Source organism: Perna viridis, chromosome 1 (assembly GCF_037379345.1).
Source record: "Perna viridis isolate PV_CMFRI_1.1 ecotype Kerala chromosome 1, ASM3737934v1, whole genome shotgun sequence".
Lineage (NCBI taxonomy): Eukaryota > Metazoa > Mollusca > Bivalvia > Mytilida > Mytilidae > Perna > Perna viridis.
The window spans coordinates 33,136,517-33,163,218 of NC_142445.1; the positions used below are offsets into that span (position 1 = coordinate 33,136,517).

The 26,702-nt window shown below is 34.9% G+C and overlaps 1 protein-coding gene across 4 annotated transcripts in view; it reads left to right on the top strand.

Moving 5' to 3' along the window:
• LOC148628437 (nucleolar protein 8-like) overlaps window positions 1-26,702 on the top strand; it is a 135,227-nt gene that overhangs the window by 95,605 nt on the left and 12,920 nt on the right. For 3 of the 4 annotated variants that reach the window (XM_088587545.1, XM_088587535.1, XM_088587553.1), the window contains 2 exons: window positions 10,103-10,314; window positions 12,965-13,085. In XM_088587545.1, the coding sequence (XP_088443671.1) occupies window positions 10,103-10,314; window positions 12,965-13,085 (333 nt within the window). Of the gene's footprint in view, window positions 1-578; window positions 904-1,407; window positions 2,670-10,102; window positions 10,315-12,964; window positions 13,086-26,702 lie in introns of those variants that run through there. The other variant, XR_015923504.1, reaches the window with a different exon arrangement.

Below are 26,702 nucleotides of genomic sequence, written 5' to 3' on the forward strand. Positions count from 1 at the left end.
TGTAGGTATCTTATATGGTGGGATCCATTTTTGAAAACATTTTTGTCAACAACTTCCTGATTACTGAGAACTTGGACGATATTTTGAAAGTTTAACACATTCTTCCGAATGAAATTTATATTCGTGGGTACCAATTTTCGTGGATTCTTAAATTCGTGGATTTTTCATTTAAAATAAAATGTTGCTTTGTGCTCTTTGGGAATTGGCTGGACCTGAGTCTTTACCGGCAAGATGAAGTGTGCATTCACAATATAATTTATGTGATGACTGCAGGAAAAGTTATCAAAAGTTAGTAAATTTAATTAAACAAATGATTTTCTTCAAACTATTTCAAAAGAAATTAATTATTATGGTAATAAACACTGATTGAACTGCTATTGATAATTACAACTTATTTTAATTTCACTGCTTACAAAAAGTAAATGTCTAGCTTACCAAGCCCTTAGCAGCCCTTAGCGAATGGTAACCGAAGCGCAGAATATACTCAATAAGCGTTTGATGTTACTCATTGGTAATCAATTGCCTTTAAGTAGAGGCCATACAATGACATTGGCATATCACTTTCAAAATGTTCACAGTGGTTAAAAACGGGAAAACAAGACCAGAGAACCTGCTACACTAGGATTACCCAACCCAACAGACGGCTCTACAAATCAGAATGTTGTCATCATCCAGGCAGCAATGACACTGTCGACACAATAATCCAGATAACTAATCCACGCAAAAGAAAGAGAGGTGATTACGATACCTAAGACAAGGAGACTCATGCCAAAAATGCCAAGTACAGAGTTGACAAAGACGTAGCTAAGGCATCCAGAAAATTTGCAGCTGATCTAGGCTGTAAAGTCAGCGAGACCACAATTCACAGCATGAGAGATGCCTACCTTAAAATCATGAAGAAAGGTGCATACAGAAATACGGTTTTATTCATGATAAAATAAAACATCCCTGCCCTTTAATGTTCATTATTTTAACTTAAAACTAAATCCTGTTCCCATTTACTTAATTCATTAAAAGGAGAACTCTTTCTAAAAGCTGTATTTACATTTAGTATCAAACTTTATTTTAAATTTTGTTGGAAAAAGAAAAATTCAGATATGTAGTGTTGAACAAATGTTATGAAAAAAAAAAGCAAGACAAATGATATAACGTTCGTATTTGACACCCTCCAAGGGTACATGTACCAGTTTATTATTTCAGTTTGTTGTTTATTCAATAGGATATGAACAAGTTTTGACAGTAATTAAGGGCTATACCTCATTGATTTTTTAACTTAATATTTCATGTTAATGTAGATTTATTTATTCAGTTTATGAAGCTGTCAAATTATTTTCCTTATTATTTCACAGGAAATCCATGAAAAATAAATAGTTCATTTTTTCACGATTTTTATTTGTTACATTTCAGCTGGCACAGAACTGGCAGCACTACCACATTCACTTCGTGGGAACCCACTACTCTTAGGAGACCTGGACTCAAAAGTTCAGGACTAGATACGCCAAATTCGCATCAGCAGTTTAGTTGTCAACGCTAGGATCGTCATGGCCACCGCAGAGGCCATAGTCACCAAATTTTTCTGTCATTGCCTTCAATGCTACGGTGGACATATCACTGTCAGCAAGACCTTTGCAAAGTCACTACTATGTCATATGGGATTCATCAAATGCAAGGGGACCAAGGCAGGCAAACACCTACCAGAGGACTTTTACACCATACACCAGAACTGTACTGACAAGATCAGCACTGTTGTACAGGAACACAAGGTTCCTACTTGCTTATCATCAGCTGGAACCAGACAGGGTGTCAACTTGTACATGTACCAGGCAGTGACTGGACCATGGAGCAACAGGGAACTCAGCAGATCACCATTTCCAGACTCAACGCCAAACACCAGATTGCTCTACTTCTAGCTGTGACCGAAGCTAGGACACTTCTGCCACCACAACTCATCTATGCAGGTAAAACAGACAGGTGTTTACCAAAGGGTGTTGACTTTCCAGAAACCTGGGACATCACCTACACAGAATCCCACTGGAGCAACGAGGAGACCATGATCCAATATGCCAACGACGACATCATTCCATATGTAGAAGACATCAGAGTCGCTTCCACTCACCAGAGACAACCTGAAGGTCATAGCCATCTTTGACGTCTTTAAAGTGCACTGTGGGGAAAAACTTCTTAACTTGCTCAAACAGAACAACATCGTTCCGCTGTTTGTCACAGCTGCCTATATGGACAAGCCACAGCCTCTTGGCCTGTCCATCAACAGAGCATACAAAGAAGAACTCAAAGCACACATTCACAACTGGTTTTCCGCACAGGTCATCAAACTCATCAACCAGCAAGAGGACAACAGTGGGCAGACTGTCAGTGTAGTTGTAGACCTGAAAACATTGGTGCTGAAACCCATCCACGCTAACTGGGTCATCTCTACTCACAGCAAGATGTAGACCCGTAAAGACTTGATCCAGCTTGGCTTCCGAAGAGCTGGTTTGTTATAGACTTTATGAAGCAAAGTGATAGATAATTAGGTTTAGTGCTTTATGACTTTTAAGTATAAATGACATTTTTGTGTGTTTCATTTAGGGCTGTAAAACATGTTTTTGTTATTCTAATAATTCTTTTATTAGTATTAGTTAATATTGTAATAAATATGAGACAAATAATTTTTTTTAAATTTTATTCAGATTGAAAAAAAAATTCAACATACATTTTAAAGAAATGAATCCAACATCAGATCAATGATTTTAAAATTCAACACTTTAGGAAAAGTGACTGAAGTAATACCTACAAAAAAAAATGAAATATATACTAGTGAAATAATAATATAATGAAATTGAAACAATCAAATATAACAAAATACAAAATAAAAAGTGACCAATACTCCACTCGTGACATTGTAAACGAATTTGCATAAATGAACACGGACTCATTTTGCTCAGTCGCTCGTCATTCATTACGTTTATTTAAAATCAAGTTATTTAATTCAGGCATAAATCAATAACTCTTACCTTAAATATTATGCCCGTTACAAAATTACATTTACTGTTAAAAGTTCACATAATTCAAACACCATTGGCCCAATACACATTCTGACTACGATAACATGTTAAAATGGAAAGTTACCCGTGTGTGAAACGATGTAAATCAATAATATAACCGAGTAGAATAATGACCGAAAATGTGAAAATAAAGTAATAAACTGACCTGAATTAACTGTAGAATTCCTCCAACATGAATAAGAAAAAGCAACAGAAGAAATCAGATACGTGTGTTCGGCTTGAACATAAATCCACAACTACCTGGACTTCAAAAGGAATAAACCGCCAAAAGAGATATGACCAATGAAATAGTAAAGAGTGTGCGGCTAAATCAAGCGTAAAAACTGACCATGTAGAAATAGTAAGAGTGAACAAAAATCAAGACGAAAACTGTCAACTGTCAGAGTCCGTCTATGTCAAATACACATTCATAATTACAATCCGTAATTAATCTATGTTAAATAAAGACAAAAGTTTCATATGAATATATTAATGATTTTATTTCAAACTAAAGTCAATATAATAAAATTAATTCAAATTACAAATATGTATTCAAGTATATATTTTAACACAAATTCTGAATATTTACACACTATCACATACCCACCCTGGATCAGAAATGACATCCCGTCATTTGCCACTGGGAGTTTTAATGATGTCCAGAATGGTCGTTGCTGCTTCTTTCTGTAAATCGTGAAACATGTTGGTATCTGTTAATGAAGTTATGCACTGGATCTCCTGGTACCAATCCTTGTCTGTAACTGAACACACAGAATGCGATAGGTTATACTTACCTGACCTCATCCATGCTGGTGGTTTCCTTTCTCTGGTAGACCGTCTTACAGTATGCGAGGATGACAAAGAGCTATCATCAGGCGGTTCTTCCTGCTGTGCTGCGTCACTCCTACTACTCAAAGCGCTTCTATCTAATTCGGTCTGCTGTCCTGGCTGTGATGATGGTTCTGTAGCGGCTGAGTCATGGTCATCATCAGCATTTGGATGCAGTATCACCAACTCCACTGACTCCTCATCAGAAGATTCGTTCTGTCTGTAGTCTGGAATTGGTACGGGTCTATCAGGTGTTGTGACAAGTGGTACGGTTGGCTTTCTATTCCTTGGCTTCGGAATTGGTTTGTCCTCCTTCGGTGTGTCTGTAATGTATCCTTACAGGCAAAAGATGGTTTCTGTGCAGGTTACGTTTCTTTCCAACTCCATGTTCCTTCTGCACTGTGTACACTGGAATATCTGGGTTTGGCTGCTCCAGTACACGATACGAATCCTGTTCCCATTTATCGGAAAGCTTGTGGCGTCCATCAAATGCGTTGATTCGTACCAGCACTCTGTTTCCTTTCTGTATGGTTGCTCTCTGAACTTTAGTGTCGTAGTATCCTTTCTGTTTCTGTTGACCTTTCTCTGATGTCACTGCTGCAGCTTTGTATGCATATTCCAGTCTTTCCTTCATGTTCTTGATGTAATCCTGATTCTTTGCTTCCTTCCTAAGACCAAATGCTACGTCCACTGACAATTGTGGATTCCTGCCAAACATCAAAAAGTACGGTGAGTAGTCTGTAGATTCATGTCTGGTGCTTTTGTAACAGTAAACTAATGGTCCGACATAAGCCTTCCAGTTTCTTTTCTGTTTTTCTTCCAGGGGTCCCAGCATACTCATTAATGTCCGGTTAAACCTCTCACATTGTCCATTCCCTTGTGGATGGTAAATGGTGGTGTGGGATTTTACCATTCCTGTCAGGTTACATAGCTCTTTTATCAGCTTGGATTCGAACTGTGCCCCTTGGTCTGAGTGGAGTCTTTCTGGAAGTCCGTAGTGAACGATGTAGTGGTTGTACTGAGCTTCAGCAGTTGTTCTGGCCATCATGTTCTTTGTTGGTATGGCCTGCGCAAACCTGGTGAAATGATCTGTTATAACAAGTACATACTGTTGTCCTCCCTTTGATGGTTTGAGGGTCAGGTAGTCTACACACACAAGCTCAAGGGGTGCGCTGGTCTGTATGCTGACGAGAGAGGTGCTCTATGGTTGGGGATGGCTTTCCTCCTTAAACATCTTCCACAGTGTGCTATCCATTCCTCAACGTCTTTCGCCATTCCGGGCCAATAGAAGCGATCTCTAAGAAGTGAGAGAGTCCTGTCCTTTCTTTGGTGCCCAATATCACTGTGAAATGACTGCAAAATGGTCGTTACTTCTAGGACTAACTGTTGCACCATGTTCATAATATTTCCCACTAAAAAAACAATTTGCTGAAAAAGAAAATAAATAACATTCAATACAGGCCTTTCTTGGCTCATTCAGTTCATTATAACACTAATAAAATCATTAACTAGCTGTGATGGCAATACAAGTTGTTTCTTCATCTCATCATCACTGTTGACTACTCTGTATAGGATACCTTCAATAATCTTCAAATGGTTGAACTGTCTCTTCAATATCCGATCTCCCTGTTGTGGTTTCTGTTGTTTCACCACCATCTCAATCCATCGTTTGATCATCCTATCCTGCTGCTGTGCTTTCTTCCAATCAAGAATTTCAGTTGTTGATGGTCCATGTTCTACTTCTTCATCTTCATCCTTTATTATGTCGGGGTTGATGGCAAGACATTCTGCAAATGGTGTTGATACAGTTGTATTACAGATGGCATGTACTGAGTTTCTGTTGTGTGCCTGTGATTTAAGTACAATCGCCCACATCATACATGATTCAGCTTCTGAATCTATGTTTTAATCTTGAACTTTATTAGTTTTATGCTGAAGAAGGATATCGGTTATCCGAAATTTATAATGTAAATGTTACCATCTTTTGGTGATGTTAAACATATTTAGACGTTTATTTAATTTATTGTTATTTTTCACATTGTTTTTTATGATCCATCACCTTGTAAGAGCGATTGTTGACTTTTAGTTAGACAATTAATTATATATACTTCTCAGAATGTGACGACTCTATTCTCTACACTGCTCAAATTGATACAGGGAAGATAACGTAAACTTATAGAAGGGTCTGAAAAATTCTTAACGAGGTTAGAACTGTCAAATTTGCGAGGCAAATTTTTGTCATCCCCTCTGCGGGACTCGAACTCGTACCGCTGTGACATCTATGGCAACACCACCTGCACTAAGTCCAGCGCCCTAGACCACTCGGCCAGCTAGGCTATATAAAATATAGCTTTCGCTGGACAGGTGATTCCTCCTCGTAGGATTAATCTAGGGCTGCAACTTGGTACACGATGTATGGTAGTACAGGACAGTTCATCTAGGTGTTATTATGTAGGATAGAGGATCAAATTAATGATGTATGTCACGACAAATCAATATGTACAACGTCTCAGAATGTGACGACTCTATTCTCTACACTGCTCCATCGGATCAAATTGATACAGGGAAGATAACGTAAACTTATAGATGGGTCTGAAAAATTCCCAACGATGTTAGAACTGTCAAATTTGCAACGCGAATTTTTGTTGTTCCCTCCATGGGACTTGAATTCGTACCACTGTGACCGACTTACTGCACGCGGTGTTGCTATAGATGTCACAGCGGTACGAGTTTGAGTCCCGCGGAGGGAACGACAATATATATATACATGTATTTATATATACCCCAACTCTAGAATCGATGCAAGGTTGCTAATTTGCCATCCTATGTCAACGCTTAACTGTTTAAAAGCTACTGTACTGGAAAGGAATACACCATTTATTGCAATGTGACTTCCAAAACCAAAAATACCATTTACCTTATTCAGTGCCGATATGGTATGCAGTACTTTGGTGTGACAGAACAACCATTCAACAGGCGATTGAATGGTCATCGCAGTGACCGTAAATGTAAACCAGACCTCCTTGTAGATCGCTTAGATCTGCTGGACACACCAAGGAGGATCTCCACAACATTGTTGTTACAATCATAATTAAGGTCTTTCCCAATTTCCCTGCTTCTGATTAAATCATATCGCGACAAGATTTTGACCATCTTTTGCAATCTGAGATAAGACTTTGAAATTCACCCTGAGAGATGTGATCATTTGTTGTTCCAGAGTTATCTGCCCAGTAGTGGAAAAACTAATTTTGGGAAAATTTCTAAAACTGTTTTAGATACACACAAACCGAAAGCTCCATATTGTTCAGAAACAAAGGGCAGTACTATTTGACAAGGTTTCGTAAAGATTTGAGGTTCTCTGGTTACACGATTTCGCGACTTATAATTTGGTTGGTCACCTAACTTTAAAACTGTAAGTCGTACAGACTTGGGACCTTCACTGTTGATCTTGGATGATATATTGTATGTTTAAAAATGTCAAGGTCAAAGGTCACTTTGAAATTTGACCTTGGCTTTGTTATGGGATGGACTCCGAAACAGGTTTTATCATAGAGGGGACCCTTTAAATACTCTCTCATAAAATTTGAAGCATATCTTTAATGGCTTCTCAGAAAGAATGGTGAAGTGAAAGTAGACAGGTACTAAAAATACTACTTTTCTTTTGGAAATTTGACAAATCAATGGGCTTAAGATCTAGACTCTGACAAATATTCTCTACATCAGAGTTCAAAACTGTTGTATTCAGTGTGTACCTGACATGATAAGCTTTCAGATGATACCCAGTTTGCATATACTGGCTAAATCACAAAAAATATACTATGCCTCCTACTTTGTTTTTTACGGACTACTTTCTGTGCAGGTGACTGGTTCCTCTTAATAGTGGTACTATATCTGAGAGACATGATCATTTGTTGTTCCAGAGTTATCTGCCCCATAGCGGAAAAACTAATTTTGGTAAAAAACCATTTTAGATGCAGACAAACCGAAAGCTCCGTATTTTTTTGAAAACGGGGGCAGTACTATTTGACAAAGTTTCGAAAAGATTTGAGGTTTCCCTGGGTACGCGATTTCGCGACCTAAAATGAAATTGTTCGGTTGGTTACTAAACTTTTATACCATTAGTCGTATAGACTTGGGACCTTCACTGTTGATCTTAAATGATTTGCAGTATGTTATGCAATTCATGGTTCTTTGTCTAACTTTGATAAGATATTTTACCTTATTTGTATGGTCATTTCTGAATCTTTATTAGGCACTTTTTTGCTGTAGAGTTTTGTTTGTGTCTTTATAATATGAGTTATAACTACTGGTAAGACAGTATTTACAGTTCAAATATGTATCTATATAGGAAAACTCTCCATCGACATTTGAACTATATTCGTATACAAAGAATTCCTTTAGTGGTGTTTTTGTCTGTTTTGGTTATTGAATATCACCTCTCTCTTTGAAAATTGGTGCACATATTGAAAACAACAGTTCTTACCGTAATTAGTGCATTTGTTTTATAAAACTAATCTAAAAAAAGAATATGGATAAAGATTTTTCTAAAGTAATCCAACAATCATGATTTATGTTATAAAAATGTGATAATGGAATATGATTGCCTTGTGCTCAAGGGTAATTTCTTGGCTGCTTTTAATCAGACACCTTCACTACTTTTATTCAAAGCTTTAAATGAATCCATGAATGCATATTTATGATGATTGGGGTTTTTTATGGTCTTGACTATCCTTACGGATCTCGCGCGACTGCCCCTTACGGGGATTCTGTTAGTAAATGTCTGTTAGTAGTTGGAGGTAGCAGAGCCCAGCCTATGGGATACATGACCGAAGAACTCAGTCAGAGTATGCCCTACTAGCGGCTGGGCCACTCTGTTGAGTCTCTGGCCTACTCCCAGACCCCACGTGGGTCCGAGAGCGTTTCCCCACTCTTACTGTTTGGGAGTACGTCAACATGAAGAGTGATGCATATTTAATTGCATGACAACTATTTATTTTGTTTGAAACAGCTTATGTAATCATTATAACATATGCGGTCAAAGCGCCGTAACTCCAAATTTTAATTGGAAAAATGAATCACGGGAATAAAGAATAATGAAGTTTAAATTTCCTTTTATGTTCTTACTTTTCAAACTGATGACTATCGTTAATTTGATTTTTCTTAATTATTTTCCACATTTAATTCATTTCAAGTTTTTGATGAAAAAAAAATACCCTCGTTCTGGTTCTCATTCAGATTCCTAATCCTTTGGTTATGTGTGTCTTTGATAAAGGTACAGTCATTCACTGCGTGATTCAGCTTCTGAATCTTTGTTAGTTTTATGCTGAGGAAGGATATTGGTTATCCGAAATATTCAATGTAAATTTTACTATCATCAATCCTACATAACAACACCTAGATGAGCTGTCCCGTACTACCATACATTGTGTACTAAGTTGCAACCCCAGATTAATCCTACTAGGAGGAATAATCTGGCCAGCGAAAGCTATATTTTTATATATCATGGCTGACTGAGTGATCTAGGGTACTGGACTTTGTGCAGGCGGTGTTGCTATGGATGTCACAGCATTACAAGTTTAAGTCCAGCAGAGGGAACGACTGACTGTTCTAACATCGGTGTGAAATTTTTCAGATCCAAACATATATTATAATATACAATAAAATCCAACAGTAAAGGGATATAAATCAAATGATAAGGCACCAACCATTTTTTATATTGAGGGAATTATGAGAAAAAAAAGACACAACCTAATTTGAGAAAATAAAGTTGTTTTTTTACTCAGCAATGAACATAAAAAAATATGATTCAGTATTTCCCCCAGTACTTAACAATGTATGTTATAAAAAAAATATAGCTTTGGCTGCTATTTTACACCAATAAAAATTCTCCAACTCAACATAAAATCCCAGCCCCCCCCTTTCCCCCTCAAGACGGACATAGTTTGTACCTAAAAATAAACTCAATTATTGTCATAATTGGAATTTAACTTGAAGTGATTTACATGTTAGTAGCTACTAAGTGTAACTTCTTCTAAACTTCAGAGGGAGATGATCCAACTATAAGTGTTTGACATTTAATATTAATTACTTCATTTGAAGTGGATTAAGATATTCTCTTTGTGAGCTAGCTCACAGTATATCTAGTTTGAAAAATAATTGTTCAGTTTATTATTGTATATAATATGGGTTCCATGTAAGTAAATATCTTATTTATTTTGAAATGTTTCAAGGAAGCCTGCAGATAGAAAAGTGGATGACAATACAGAGAAAAATGAATCATCAAAATTACCCTCTATCAGTAAGGAGAAATTCTTTGAAGTCTCTAATTCACTCACGGATGCCTTCAAAAGCAGAAAAGAGGCCAGTAGTCTTGAACGATTTTCTCTGTTGGATACATTTGGTTCCTATGGCAAAGATAATTGGACTGGTTCTATTGCAGAAGGTAATACAAGTCATGCATATTAGTTTTACACAATGAGAGTTTTTAATACCCCCTATGTAAAGTGGGGTATATAGCGATGGATATGTCTATCCTTCTGTCTGTACTCCTTTCTATTCATATTTCCTTCTTTATCAAGTTCTCCTCCTACACAATGGAATGAAATGAAATGAAAGTTCGGTGATCTTTCAATATTTTTTTGTCAGAATATGGGCCTTATTCAGTTTCCTGAATAGAAATATGCTCAAGATTCCCCAAATTTTAATAGTGAAATTCCCAATGTTGACTTAACACATCATTCCAAGGTTTGTACATGCATAAAATAGAGTTTTGCAAGTTGAACAAAACCTTTCTCCACTCATCACCTCATGGATTTCCAAACAGTAGGAAAATCGTTGAACTTTCGCAAAATCTTTATTATACAGTAAATAATGTTTTTTGAGGTTTCTCATCAGAAAAAAACATGGACTTTTTCATTCCTTTAAACAGGAGTACACATTTCATATTTGTAACCATTTCTACACCACTGAATGGAATTGAATGAAATTAAATGTATTCCAATTGTACATACAAATATATTCTTTTTTTTAGATTAATATCTAAATCAAGTTCAAAAACATACCTGCTAACTCCAAATGTGCTGTGAGGGGTCATGACCCAACATTCAGAATTCAAATGTTGGGTCATATTGTGTGACATGTTTAAAAATAAAAGTACAGTCAAACTTGGATGGCTCAAACACCCAGGGTATCTCGAACACCATTCAAAGTATCAAATTTTTGTCCTATATAATGAATATAAATAACCTTTAGTTTGATTTCTCGAACTTCAATTTCTCAAACACTCAAACTGACTCATTGGTCAATACAGTAATATTTCTTAGAGAATTACCTCACAAACTCAAGCATGTAAACCATTTTGTTAGATGGGGTAATCAAAGGTATGAAAAGCTGTATTATTAATATATAGGCATTTTTTGTAACTACAGGTGAAATCCACTAATTAGGTAGAGTATTGACCAGTACTGATTTGTGTGCGAGAATATTCAAAGTCCGAGTGATGAAAGCATCAAAGAAAATGTTATGAAAACAAATTATTGACCAACAAACTGAAATTTCGAAAGTTATTAAAAGCAAAGACAGTATTTTTATGTCTGGAAATCAAAAGAACCTTCTGACAGCGAATACAAAATTTCGTAGGGTGTAAGAAAATTCTAACGATGAAGTCAAACTAGGAATGAAGTTTTCAGATTGTAACTCAATAGTGGTTGCACCTATTTTCATTTTTGAGTTATGGGACTTTTTTCATGAAAAATGGGAGATTTTCCATAATTGCACAATAATCTGAAAATGCTTCTTGAAACGTTGTTGAAATGTTTATTTCTATTAGTGTAAGCTCCCTTTCGATTTTTATGTATTTTTGGCTTAACTGGCCGATTGCCATGCAAGCTATTGCCATCACTTGGTGTCCGTGGTGGTTAACAGTTTTCCAAAATTCTTCTTCTTTGACTCTACTAGACCAATTAGAACCAAACTTGTGATGAATAATCCTTGGGGTATCTATCCTACATAGAACTGAGGTAGGGATATTTGGTCAGTCAGAAGTTTTTCTTATACATCTACAAAACCATTAGGTTTAGCCAGATTCTTTCAAAAGCCAAAATGATCCATGTTATAAGGCCTTCAAAAGTCTGAAAAAATCATAGCTGTTGGACTTCTCCTTGTAAGGTGAAAAATTACGTTTTTCACAGTTTTCAAACAGTATCTTGAAAACTATGATAGATAGAAAGAAACTCTCAATTGCTGAAATGATCCTTATAATAAGGCCTACAAAAGTCTGCATGGATCAAAGTTGTCGTAAGACTCCCTGTTAAGAGTTGTTGCCCTTGAAAGGTGAAAAATGATGTTTTTTGTACATCAACCTCTTTGAAATTGTTGCACAAGGTTCCATACCATTGCAGAAAGTCTTAGATTGATTCTGAGTGTTGTGACTTGAGAAGAAAAAAGAGGAGAGAAACACACATTTACCTAATGTCTAGATAATATCTTGAGGAAAAATGTATGGTTCTCTTTGAAATTGCGCCAAAAGGTGTCCTACAACAAAAAGAAGACAGATATTGAATTTGGAGATTGTGAACCATTTATGCATTTTTTCAGAAATTTTACCTTTAAGATTTTCTTATGTTTCATTTAATTAGCTTTGGACTTAAATGAGGTACACATCTTGTCTGTATGTGGGAAAAAATAATCAAGTGAACAAAGACTTGAGCAGAAATCAAAAGAATATATACCAAGAATAAAAACTAGATCAGATAAATAGACACACACAATAAAGAAGATGAAATAACCATAACATGTACAAAGAAACAACAGCAAATGAGCAACTCAACCTTTATTAAAAATAGTGCACTGGTAAGGTAACAATTCTGGAAACTGTTTAAATTGCTTTGTGCATTTTAGATCTTTACTTTTGGTTTAATACATTTTGTGTTTAATTCTGGTGAAATGAAGATTCTGTAAAACTTAAGTAATGATACATGACATAAGGGATTGGGCATTTGGGATGTTATAAATGAACATGAGATATGGAAAAAATAAATAATTAATTTTGTCACCTTGATCTCTTGCTACAACATCATTACTCTTTTTTTCAGCTTACACAGAAGAAAAACTATTGCCTCACAAACCTAGCATGTTTCCATGGAAACAAATGTTTTCAGAAGATAGCAATAGTGGTTCTGACCAGGAAGATCAGCACTTGGAAAACTTTGAAAAGTGAGATAAATAAATAACTCCTCCCCGCTAACCAAATTTCGGGGGTATATAGATTTCACCCTGTTTGTCCGTCTTTCGGTCTGTCTGTCTGTTCAAACTTTTCTAAGCAGCTTGCAATATTGTTATGAAAGTTTTTGGGATGTGATTAAACTATGTGGAGACGTGCATTCTGTCCGGAATTTATGTTTGGACAAATATTGTAGAACTTAAAGCGTTTTTCAGCAAAACTTTATCACATGTTGTCGGAAATTTTCCTTAATGACTTTTTATGAAACTTAATGGAGAGTTAGATTACCATATTTGGACGTATATATATTCAGCAATTTATGTTATAAAAATATGGAAGAAATGGCAGTTCAAATTAAGGCATTTATCAGCAAAACTTGGTCTGATGCATTGTCCACAACTGTCCTTAACTACTTGCAGGATTGTAAATCTCAATGGAGTGTTAGATTACCATATTGGGACGGGCATATTGTCAGGAATTTACGTTTAGGCAAAAATTGTTGAAATGAAGGTTGTTAGACTGTTTAAGCAATATTTGGTTTCGTGTTGTGTCAATTCACAAGTCCTCCTCAGCAACTTTCAGATTTGTAATGAAACTTAATGGGGGAGTTAAATTACCATATTGGGATGTGCATATTTACTGGAATTTATGCTTGAAGTAAATTTGCAGTCTTTTTCCCCAATTGCATGGGCCCAGTTACCTTTCCCAAAAACAGTAGGAAAATCACAAAATCTTTATTATACACTACCAATAATTTACCAACGTTAAACTAACACATTTCTATTTTGTACTGAAACTGTACTGTTGTAATGACTACTGAAACAGTACTATATTTTACAGTGACCTTACAGTACTGTCTTGTACAGTAATGTTACAGTACTATCATTACAGTACTATCATTTACAGTACTGTTCCATTACTGAATTTTTAAGTACTATTCAATTACTGAATTTCACAGTACTGTTTCTTTACTGAAGTTTACGTTTTCAGTACTGTCTTTTACAACGCATTTTCAGTCCTGTGTTAAACAGTACATTTTCAGTATTGTATGTTTCAGTAAGTTTTCAGTATTGTGTTTAACAGTATTGTTTCAGTACTACATTTTTCAGTATAATTACAGTAATGTTTACTATGAACACTGGTCTACCTTTGAAGATCCCATAGACATTTCCAAAAATACATATTTGACTTTGTTGTCTTATGTGACATCACAATATTTGTAACGTCATCAGCGCCTTGACGTCACCTCATTTTCATTATTTTCAATTTGGCACACATTCATAGGCTGATCCAACTGGGGATGGTGTGCTGTTAAAATGCTCAAAATTCAAAGTTTTTATAGAAAATCACTGGATTTCCACCTTCATTCTTCAGTCATGTTTCGCAAACGTTGCATATTTTTCTGGACATCGCTAAATCGACTAGCTCAGGTTAAATAAAAACTTGGAATTCAGTTGAAAATAAATGGTTATGGTGATATCGAATAAACCTGTAAGTGACACAGTTGACGGCAACAATGAAAAACAATACGGAAACAAAAAAATTACGTCCCGTGTTCTTGTGAATAGTATCTTGGCCGATCCTTGGCCCTCAAAGGGAGTATAGGCAAAATATCATGGCACACAAGGGATTAAGTGGTTTCTGTTATCTTGAATATGGATGATATATTAAAATATATTAAAAAAAACCCTACATCATCCCCGTCACAATGTCAACTAAGAGATGATCCAAAAACAGATCGATCGATGATATATGTTAAGTATTGCAGCTTGCATGATTGTTAATGGAGCAAGTTAAGGATCGTGGACACAAATTGTATTACTTTTTTGACAATTTCAGCTAAACTGCGAATTTACATAAAATCAAAGATGTCTGTCAAAATGATTATCTTTTGCAAAGGATATGTAGTTATAGTTATATCATTTTGATAACCCATTTTTCAGAAATACGAAGAGCAACATTTCGATGTATGTGTTGTAGCAAGTTAGTACACAATAACGTGTATGTCAATAATGAAAAGTACAACACATCCAATCTTATACAGGACAACATAAACTAGATAGCGACTCTTTAACCAGTAAAAAAAGAGAAAAATCGAAATTTTGCATGATATGCATGATGCACCTATAAACATGCTGAAGGCTTAAATGTTGCCATTTGCACTATTTTCTGAAAAATGGTTTATTAGAATAAATGACGCCTTACTGTATTTGCTTTGAAAATGGTAATAACTTTGGTAGACATCTTTGTATTTTTGCTCAAATTGTCGAAAAAGTAAAAAAAGTACTTCATTCTCAATCAAGCTGCAGGACTTGACATGTATTATCGATCGATAGTTTACGATCATTTCTCTGGCCTGAGAGGCCCCGTGCAGGTCCGGGTGTCAAAAGAATAGGCCTGCAGCAGCGCTTAGCTTTTCGAAAAAGACGACTAAATAGTGCTCAGAAACCTAGCTGAATCTAGGCGCTCTGCCCACAGAGCAACTGGGATGTGTGCCCCCCGGTGGTGGAATGGGGTACCCCTAGCGTGTTACATGCTGGGCTTGTCAGGCTATATTACGGAAAACCTGACCGCAAACCATAGTGGTGCGCCGTTTTGGAAAAGATGCCACGTCCCTCACACGTTAAAGAACCCTGTTTTGGTATTCGATAAGACTAAGAACCTTTGCGCCCTACCATCACTACCATTTTCTAGTGGCAATCAAAATTTGTTGACCCTATTATCCTTGTGTCCCATCCCTATTTTCATCATCGTCATTTCATGTTCATTTTAGAATCCCATTTCATGTTCATCGCCTGAATATAGCTGAAATATTGCTGCTCGAGCGTTAAACCAAAATAATCAATCAATCAATCTCGCCTGACAGTAGTGCACTGTAATATTTAGGTTGGTTGACAAGGAACAGCTAGATGAATGAACATAAATCATTCCGACAACTAAAAGGTTTCAGATACATTTGTACGCGCTGTTTCACTCACCAATTTGACCCGGTCTAATTTTGTTAAACTTAAAAAAAAATGAAATTTGGTAGATATGATGCGTACAAGTTGTAATTTTTTAAAGCAGGATTCGAAATCGAAGGAAACGCATTATCACTCTCAGAAATGGCACTATTTATGGTGGTAGACTGATTGTCACAAGGCTCAGATGCTGTACCAAATGCCTCTAGAATGTTGACAACTGGTTACCAGAAAGCGCGCTATTGATCAGGGAACCAATTAAATAACTGGAAAAAGATAAATATAGGTATCAGGGCCCTGATGATATATACTTAGTCAATTGTAACGAGCCCCTGTGTCTGAATCGGAAACTGGCTAATATTCAATGCTAACCGATCATTTCATTAAAAGACACAGGGATCATAAAAACTTATTTGTTATTTAACGTGTCAGTTCTCTTTTCCCCTTTCCCGAACTTGACTTTTATGAGCAACTCGGCGGGTGTTTCCAGAAAAGCAGAGGACACTTACCCTACCGGTGCACCTGGTCCATGTTCTCTGTTCTCAGTTTTTAGTGGAGTCCGAATTGCTCCTTTACTTTTATTACTTTGTATGTATTATTTTAGTTACTTTATGTTCTTTGTGGTGTTTGTTTTTCATGTCTGGTCTCTCTCCCTGAATTACTGACATTTTTTTTTATTTCCGGTAGAATCTTGGTTCCCTTGATTAAAAATAATGTAAACTTCCTATGCTCATACGTGTAAAAAAACACGTAGAACACATATGTATGATTTAAGTAGTACATTTTGATCTTATATATAGCTAGAATTATGAAGCTATGACAGTAGACACGGCACTGATGTGCAGCTTAATGTGGAGTAGTAATATAAAATTATGCAATTCATATGCGATTGAAAAGGACTGAAATTATGAGTGCAAGAAGTCGCTAACAATATTGGCGACTTAAAATGGTTTAACAGAGCTCGGAGCTATTTTGTAAATTCATGAACATAGAGTCAACCCTTTCGGGTGTTTTTTTATAATCAGTAAATACGTTTAAGAAGAAATCTCTGTGTATGTCTTTTCTAATGTAATAATTAAGCTCTGTTATACCTATAGCTATCATTTAGTAATTTTTGTCACATTTCTAATTTTCTATTTCATTTGACAATACTTAAAAGACTCATTTCAATATGGTACAAGTTGAATTTTTTTTTGGAAAGTTTTTGTACTGATATGACATGTACGGACAAAATTTGTACGTGTTATATCTTGGTTATAACATGTACGGAATTGGTACAATTTGTACACAGCAGATATATTGTTTAAATGTAGCTTAGCATTTATACGTAGACAGATATGATATACGTAATAGTAAACAAGTGTAATTTAAATGAAGAAAGGTATCCCTGTCGTTCTCTCCTCATCATTAGCTTAATGTCAAAATACGGCTTTATTTTGTATGAACTTTAGAAACTAAAATTGCGAGAAACTGGTATTATTATTTTTACCATTTTACCATTTTCTCACTCCCCCCACCCACCATGCATGCTCTCATCCTGTGCGAGTTTCGTAGAGGCTGATATTTTGTATTTGGCTTAGTGTTAGTTTTTGGAAAGGCAACCTCTTATTTATACTTAAACGCTATATTTTTTTCAGTATGTTCACATTAATTTGTGGTAAGCGGATCGTGAGTTGGAATTTTTCGGTGGGGGTGAAATTTTTGGAAAAACACGAATAAACAGTATGTTTTACTGATTTCGCAAGTGGTGTAAACCTTCCTTTCGCTCATTTAATCGGCTAATACATAACACCTGTATTTGCCTACTTACAAGTATCTCTCAATGAGTCTAAATCATCATCATTGCCTATAGGTAATCCATTTTTCTCTTGTACAATGGCCGAAACATCTGGATGCTAACCGCCTAGTTTCAAAACCAACAATATACGAAACATAACCATTGCAAACACTTAATTCTAAAAAGATTTCCTAACCAGGTCAAATGAAAGACTTTCAAATTGGTAGTCAATGCTGCACCAAGCTTGCGATATTTAAGGATATAGAGTGACGTCTGGTTGACTCAGAGTAAGAGTAATGTGACATACCTACCTGCTGACTGTTGCTTACGTGAGCTTACGGGATCAAGCTTAAGATCCGTCTCAGCCTTTTGGACTAGTGCAAAGCAGGGTCTGTTTGATTGGTCAATGATCGTCTCGCCCTGCACCCTGCATGAAATGTCTGACATAGGCGTTATTATTTACCATTATCAGCCAATTTAAAATTAATGACAACTATCTGTTGGAGTGACAACTATTTTTACAACTTCAAGTTGCTGTAGCTCTCGTTCAATAAAGTGAAGTGGAAACGAGGAATAATATGTCAAAGACGCAACAGAGTACTATTCTGTGAGCAAGATTCTCATACAAAATCCGAGTAGAATAAAGCTGTTCTATTTTTATGAATATGTTTGTCCCGAAATGCAAAATATCTGCCAGTTTGATCAATGTTTATGCTGCATAGAATAAATAAATCATTAAAAAAGATATCACCCGAACATAAATAGTGAAAAAAGCTATTTCAGTGTCCCTCAATTCTACCTCATTTTATGCTGTGACATTGCTGATACATGTATGTCTTTAACTAACAATGGTATTTATTAACTTTCTGATTTCAAATTGTGTATCATTTTCCTTTCTAAACGCGAATATTCATAAAGATTGATTTAAAACATAATTGAAAAAAAAAATATTCCAAATTTGAGCTATTTTTTTACTTAGCCATGGCCAGAAAGAAAAATCAATAATTCCCCCATTACTTAACAATATTTATGTAAGTTATCAAATAAAAAATGTTTAAATCCGGCATCTGTTGGAAAAAGTTATTATTTTCACGCTTGCGCGAATATATTTCTATATAAACATAAAATCCCAGCCCCCTCCAGTCAAGAAGAATGATCTGTACCTATATCTAAACTCAACATATGATGCAGCCATGTTTCATTCGAAGTAATCCCCATGCTATAATCTTTTCTAGAAATATTTCAGCTTAGCCAACAAGTATAAAACGATTTACGAGATCAAAAACCTTGCTGAGATATTATTTATACATTTCAACCATTCGTCAATTACCAGCAAATTCGTGAGTGTTAAATATGAATGGACTTGTCTGAAATCAGACTGATCTCCCTGTATTCGTTTTTTTATCATTTAAATACTTGTGTATACATAGATATAAACAAACGTGACCCTAACAAATTTTGGACATTGTACAAAGAACAAACTGAAATAGGAAGATAGAAATAAGGCATGTCTATTGATCCCTTATATGCGAAGTGGGTATATACTCTTGTAATTGTGTTATGAGTAAAACACCAAACGATGTTCTTTTGTTTATAAGAAAAGTGACTGAATGACGTACATATCACTTCTGCAATTACCTTTAAATTCTTGAACCGTGTGTACAACATATATTTTTATTGGCATATAAATATCAACGGATATCAGATAGTTATTTTTCTTTCCACTACCTTTCACTGCCAGGCCGAGTTGTTTTGAAGAAGTTTCACTTGGGTATTTTATGACATAACGTCACAATACGTCGCCGAATTCCTAGATGTAGTCATTGCTCCTTTGTTTTTACGACGCAGTCTGTATAGTGTCGCTTTTTACCCCTTGACCTTAAAAAAAGATTCGTAAAACTAGTTGAACACGCATTTCTCTGAAAAAGCCACTCTTGTGAGTGATTTGTGAGAGTGATTAGCGACTGTTTACGATTGGTTACGAATATAACTATCACTTTTGAGATATATTTAAAATGAATGCAGCCTATTTTCGATAATTACAGTTTACGTTTCTTTGCAATTTACGAATGCATAAAAGTTTTAGAAAGATTATTATCGCCGGGATACATTGTACGTATCGTTACGATTGGTTCCCATCTTATACGGATAATTGAATACGAAAGCTTGGGAATGACTACGAATCGATATTCATAAGGATTCATCAGAAAAATACGTATCTATGTGTGTGAAGTGGATAATAGGCAATTTGTAACCAAACTGATTACTTTTTTTAATCTATTTCAATTAAGTGGCTTGTTAAATGTATGCGTCTAAGCCTTTGTAGAAAACTTGAGAAACCGACAGTGAAAGACTGTCTTATCAGGGTGAATGCATAGAAAAGAACAACGGGCATTGATAGCTGGTTATAGATAAAACGGTATTTTTTGCCCATAGACGACAATATTATTTCAGTCTCTTTCGGAAAACCTAAAATAAATTATAGTGATCGAGTCCTGATTTAAACACTTACAAAATTTTTAAAAAAAACCTGTCATTTCTTTACCAACTTTAAAGTCGGCGGCTGGGACCAAGGTCCATTAGTCCATCTTGGGACTGGAATGAGATTTTAAGCCTACTTGAGGACTGTCAATTTCCAAAATATTTATTTACTAAAAGGTCATCAATATGTAAACGTACCTATTTGTTTTTTTAACACATTTCTTCATCGGATTAAGTGTGAACATCAACATAAAATAAACGAGTGGCTTAGCCCGAACTGGAGGCATGTTTTGGCCCAGGATTAGCATCCAGGCGTCGTACATCCCATTATTCTGGTGGGAACACTCTCAGCCAAATTCCTGACATTTTTACGCTAACTCAACCACAACGAGCACTTTCACAATTACGTCATGGACGTATCGTCATAAATAAATCAGAGTCACAACAAATAAACTACTCTGTATAATGGGGTTTTATTTCCTGTACTTTAAGTTTTGTTTGTAAGCAAAATTATCATACGAAATTATTGAAAATTTAATCCCACCTCAATTGTAATCAAAAATATGTAGTTACATAATCATATTAGTGTATTGCCTGTTAGTAATTGGCCAAATTATAGGCCTTTGGCAAATAACAGATGACCAGTTTTATGGCCCTTTGACAGAGAAAGGGTTAAAGCTAGTATGATTTCCTCACCATAGCAATATAATGTCTGTTGATTTTTCGTTTTGATACAGTTAGTAAACCAATCTCAGCAAGGTCCTGTTTCACAAATATATCTATAACTTTTTCTAATTTAAATTTGCAATTCTAATTTTTGCAAATCCCCAATCGCCATTTTTAGAGTAAATATATTATATTACGCACCAAACTGCGCGGAATTAAATTGGAAAAACAAATATAATAATTTCATTGTGAAGATAGTAAACATATTCTTTAAGTTTTGAAAAAAGAAAAAAAATAGGAAAATTTATTCCAATAGGAAAACTTGATTTCAAATTGGAATATTAACTTTCCAATTGGAAAACAAAATTTCCAGTTTCCCATTGGAGAAAATAATTCCAGTTGATAAATTAATTTTCCCACTGGACAAAAGTATTCCATTTGGAATATTGATTTCCAATTGAACGTTATTATTCCAATGGGAATTATTAATCAATTATTTGCTCCTATTGGAAGACAATTTTTCTATAGGATTTTTTTTCCAGTTGGAAGTTTTAAAAGTCAAATTGTACAAGGCAAATCAAATCAAATTAAAAATCAAAAACTTGAATTATCGAAATTAGAGATCAAATGTGATACCAACAATACCCAAAAGTGACTTAAAGCATTTTTGAGTTATTTGTCCTATATCAACTAAAACCCTCTTTGTAGTGAATATAAATCTAGAAGTCCTGAATTCCAAGCGATTAGATATAAAAGTAGAACGGGAACATTTCACAAAACTTCACCAATATAACTGAAAACCTAGCCTTTTACGGACATGTCAATGTCAAAGGTACAAAAGATGTATAGCATGACACTCTCAGCTTCTGTTGTTTCTTGGTTAAACTCTGCTTATTGGTAATCATTACGAAACCTATCAATATGCATCAATGTAATCAGATGGTTTAAATCTTGAATACCAGTATTAGATATTTATGTATATTTTTTATGATTTTGACAGTAAAAAAGAAATTATTGTATTAAATTTATTTGAAATAGTTATCAAACAGTACTCGTAGGGACTACATGTACATGTATTCCACAGAAAGTATCTCCCAACTTTCTATACCATTTCCAACAGGACAACAAAGTTAATTTTAAATTGAGATAGCCATATTGAAACTTGTCTGACTTCATTTGTTCATTTGTTTTATCTTTTATATGTAAATAGGCAGCTCCATGTATCTTAGAAGATACTGTTACATTATTGGACGCAGGTCCTATCTAAACTTACAAGAATCATGGTAGTTCTTTTTTTTTCAATAGTGGGGCACTTATAAAAGAGATTTTCCAAATGATGTGAGATATATTCTTAAGTATGTGTTTATTTTGCTGGAATCTAATAAAAAACTTAGGCTGATCAAAATAAAAATCATATTGATATATTATCTATTTATTTTGCAATTGTCCTTTATACTTGTGTCAACATCAAGTGTCCACAATATTTGTTGTGGTATTGGCAAAATATACATAATTGCTATGAATAGTTAGTTCATGGAATGATTTTAAAGTTTTATGAATGAAACTAGTGTAACGTATTGTCCTAAACTGCAAACCAGATTTGTCCAATAACTGAATTCGCTGTGAAATAGGTCTATCTTGTCTGGTCTTGAGAATAAATTTTCACCACATAAAAAATGTAGGCTCCTACAAAAGAGAAATCTAAGTACAGAAGTTCTGAGTCAATTAAGAAAAAAAAATCTGCATAAGAAATATTCTATAAAACACATGCCTGCATACCAGAAAGAAGTCAGTTACAATGACATACATTGGTATTCCCGGCTTTTTTAATGACTATTTGAATTATTAATGAATAACAGAAAGCAAGATTTGTCATTTTTGACAATGCACATTTTGATTTTGTCTTTTAAAAGTTACTTTATTGACGTGTATTGCATAGAGAATAATTTTATTGATAAGATATTGATTAATTGATTATGGATTACCATTCAATGGCAGATATTTAATGCATTTCATTGCCGATCAAACAAACTCTGCTTTGTACTAGTTTGACACGCTTAGGCAGATCTTTATTTGGTAGCTCACAGACGCAACAGCTGAAGGAAGGCATGTCACCTTACTTTTAACACATCATTTTGACTGTGCAAACCAGCTGTCTATCTCTTGAAGTAGGGTATGCTTTATGGAGAGGCAGTCTTTGGTGTGATTTAGCCAGGGATCAAACTCATGATCTCCATTCCTTATGATGAGCACATTTACCTGAGACCACCAAGATGGTTTATAAAATACATGTAGTAATATTATGTTAAATTCATTTGTGGCTAAATTTATGTGTTCAGTAGCAGTACACTATTTTTGCTGTTCAGATGTGCATCATTAAAATGTTTAATTTGTCCCAAATGAATTCTAACTGATTTTAGCAAGTTTTACATGCTCAAGCACAACTACTCTGAAACCAATATGTGCTTGATATTAGATTATTATAATTGTAAAGAACTCCAGAGAAATAACAATGCACTATAAAGTTGTCTTTGATTTTTATAATTCCTTTTTAAATTTGATGCATTTTTGACCGTTTTTTGAGTTATAAGGAGTCAACCCTCCCCCCTCCCCATACACACACAATTCACAATTGACTTTTTTTTATTTTTGGTCTGATTTCAAAATTTTTAATTCATGGATTTCTTAGAAAATCCCTGCCTGCATTTTTCAATCACATTATAGATATTTCTTATGGTTTTCGAGTTATAAGGGGTTGCGTTATCCCCAGGCCATTATGGTACTTTTCTTTACAGCACTATGATTTCTTAGCACTGTGCTATCAGTAATTAATTTAAATTATAATGCACTATGGGCACTGTACTATAATTTTGGAGGAAGAGGAAAGACCTGTGCTGTGCCAGTAAGCACTGTGCTTTTTAAAAATTATGGGAAGAACTCTTAAGAGGTCAAAGGGCCACTCCCAAAAAATTGCCTTCTTTATTGTTGCTCCAAATTCAATTTTGTTTATGGATTCCTTATTCATACGTTATACCAGAGCTTGCCGAAACTACGCAGACTTTTTGTATCGCGCTAGAACTCTAACAAATAGGCTTCTGGAACAGGGTTATGTTGCTACAAGATTGAAGTCATCACTACAGAAGTTTTATGGTCGTCATTATGAACTCATGGATCGTTATGGTGTATCCATCTGCACCATGAAAACGGGTCATAGTTTTCCTTTCCTCGTTTGTCTACCCCGGACTTGACTTTTTATGAGCAACTCAGCGGGTGTTTCTAGAAAAGCAGAGGACGCTTACCCTACCGGTGCACCTGGTCCATGCTCCCAGTTTTTAGTGGAGTCCGAGTTGCTCATTTACTTTTGTTACTTTGTATGTATGATTTTAGTTATTTTATGTTCTTTGTTGTGAATGTCTGTTTTCCATGTCTGGTCTTTGTCCCTGGATTACATTCTTTTCATTACCGCTATAACCTTGGTTCCCTAGATTACTCTTTCCTACTAGATAGAACACAATCGTTAGAAGCACTTGAAGTACTATACACTGCAGTACCAATAAAATCCAACTTTTTGTATCACACATCATTCTGACCCCAACCCGACAGATCAATATCAAAATAATGCCGGGTCAGAGGAAATAATTTGGACAAGACGTCTCTTTAAATTCCAATGCAACTTATAACAGTACATCTTTTTATCTCGCAGGAAGGAAAACATCATATATAATTAACCTAATTTATAAAACCAAATTTAATTACTTTATAATACGCATTTATACTATGAAGGATAGAACTACATGTAGTTGTGACGTTTCACATCACACACACACACACACACACACACACACACACATACGTATGTATATCGAAATTAACTATTATAGTAATTTATTTAGAGACTTAGTATACACATATTTATTCAAGTATATTAGCACAAGCAAATACAGTATACACATTTACATTACAAATCATGGTAGGATTCGGACATTTAGAGACTTGAATGGTGGTTAAATCTTGTATTTGCAGGTAATTCATCAGGTACATTTAAAGGCAAAGCCTCCGTTATATATAAGATTCCCTAAGATATTCGGCAAATTTTGTATATGGCTTGTAGTAAGTTATACAACCTCATAATGTACGATGTTTGTGTATAAAGGATGTGGTAAGCAGGATCACATGGGCTTTAACTGCTGTGACAGAAAGGAATAATTTCGAATAAACATCAGACACTTCTAAACACGCAGGATTTCTTAAACAAATTATTACATGAGAAAATCAACAGACTTTTTAAAATGATATTAAATGAAATTATAGGGAGATAACAGAATTTTCAATAAACAAAGGTGTTGGTCATAGTTTGTAACTATTGTAATAACAGACACACGAAAAAAGAAATAACCAACGAAGCAACAAAAGTTAATGAGCTCCACTAAAAATGAAGCATGGACCAGGTGCACCTCTAGGATAGGCATTCTCTTCTCTCCTGGAAACAACCGCCGAGTTGTTCATTAAAATTCAATTCAGGGGTAGACAAAAGAGGAAAAAAAGCTAAGACATGGTGAAAAAGTTCGTCTCATGGTGCAGATGGATATATACACCGTCACGACCCACGAATTCATGGTTACGACCATTAAACTTCTGTAGTGATAACTTCAATCTTGTTGCAACATATAACCCAAAATTTTCATTATAAGAAGTGTAGCACAGATCGAAAGTCTGTGTTTTTACGGCTAACTCTGTAATAACGTATGAGTGATTGATAAGAAAATTCCAAAAGCAGGAGCTAAAGGGATGTTGCCAAATATGAAAGGAAAGTTGACAACACGATATGAAAAGTCATAGCATTTGACTGATTCAGGTGTACTTGTAACTCATTTATAAGTTCTCTTCTGACTGTTGTATAAAGAAGCATGTGATTTTATTGCCGAATAAATGAGATGGAATTGGTATAGAAAGACTTCAGAAAAATACCTGTAGTGGAAATCAGTTCATCAAATATTTAGTTTTGGATACCTTTCACAAGAAAAAGATGTGAAGAAATGCTAACTAGTTCCCTATAAAAGCACATGCATTTGTACCTGTACACGTACATGTTTCTGTATTTATTTCATTAAAATTGTGTAATTTGAAAATGCAGGTTTACTTTGCACTTCATGACTTGCACAGGTATATCAATCAAATCATTTTATTTCATGAATATATGAAATAACGGAGAAATTAAAACTATCCTCAGTATCGTATATATTCCAATCGAAATTTTTATCTTCAACTTGAGAATTATATATCTTCCAATTGGAAAGTATACTTCCCATTGGAAATAAAAAATTCCGTTGGGAAAAATTATTTTCCCATTGGGAAAAAATCTCCAATTGGAAGAAATTTTTCCAATGGAAGCACTCGTTCTCCAATGGGAAACTGTGAATTTCCAATGGGAAAACTGGTTTTCCAATTGGATGGTCAATATTCCAATTGGAAATTAAGTTTTCCTATTGGAATAAATTTTCCTATTTTTTCTTTTTTCGAAACTTAAAGAATATGTTTACTATCTTAACAATGAAATTATTATATTTGTTTTTCCAATTTAATTCCGCACAGTTTGGTGTATAATATAATGTTAACTCTAAAAATTTAGGGATTTGCAAAAAATAGAATTGCAAATTTAAATTAGAAAGAGTTCTATTTCTTTCAGGAGTTGATGATGGTACAAACATTGTGACGTCCACATTTTA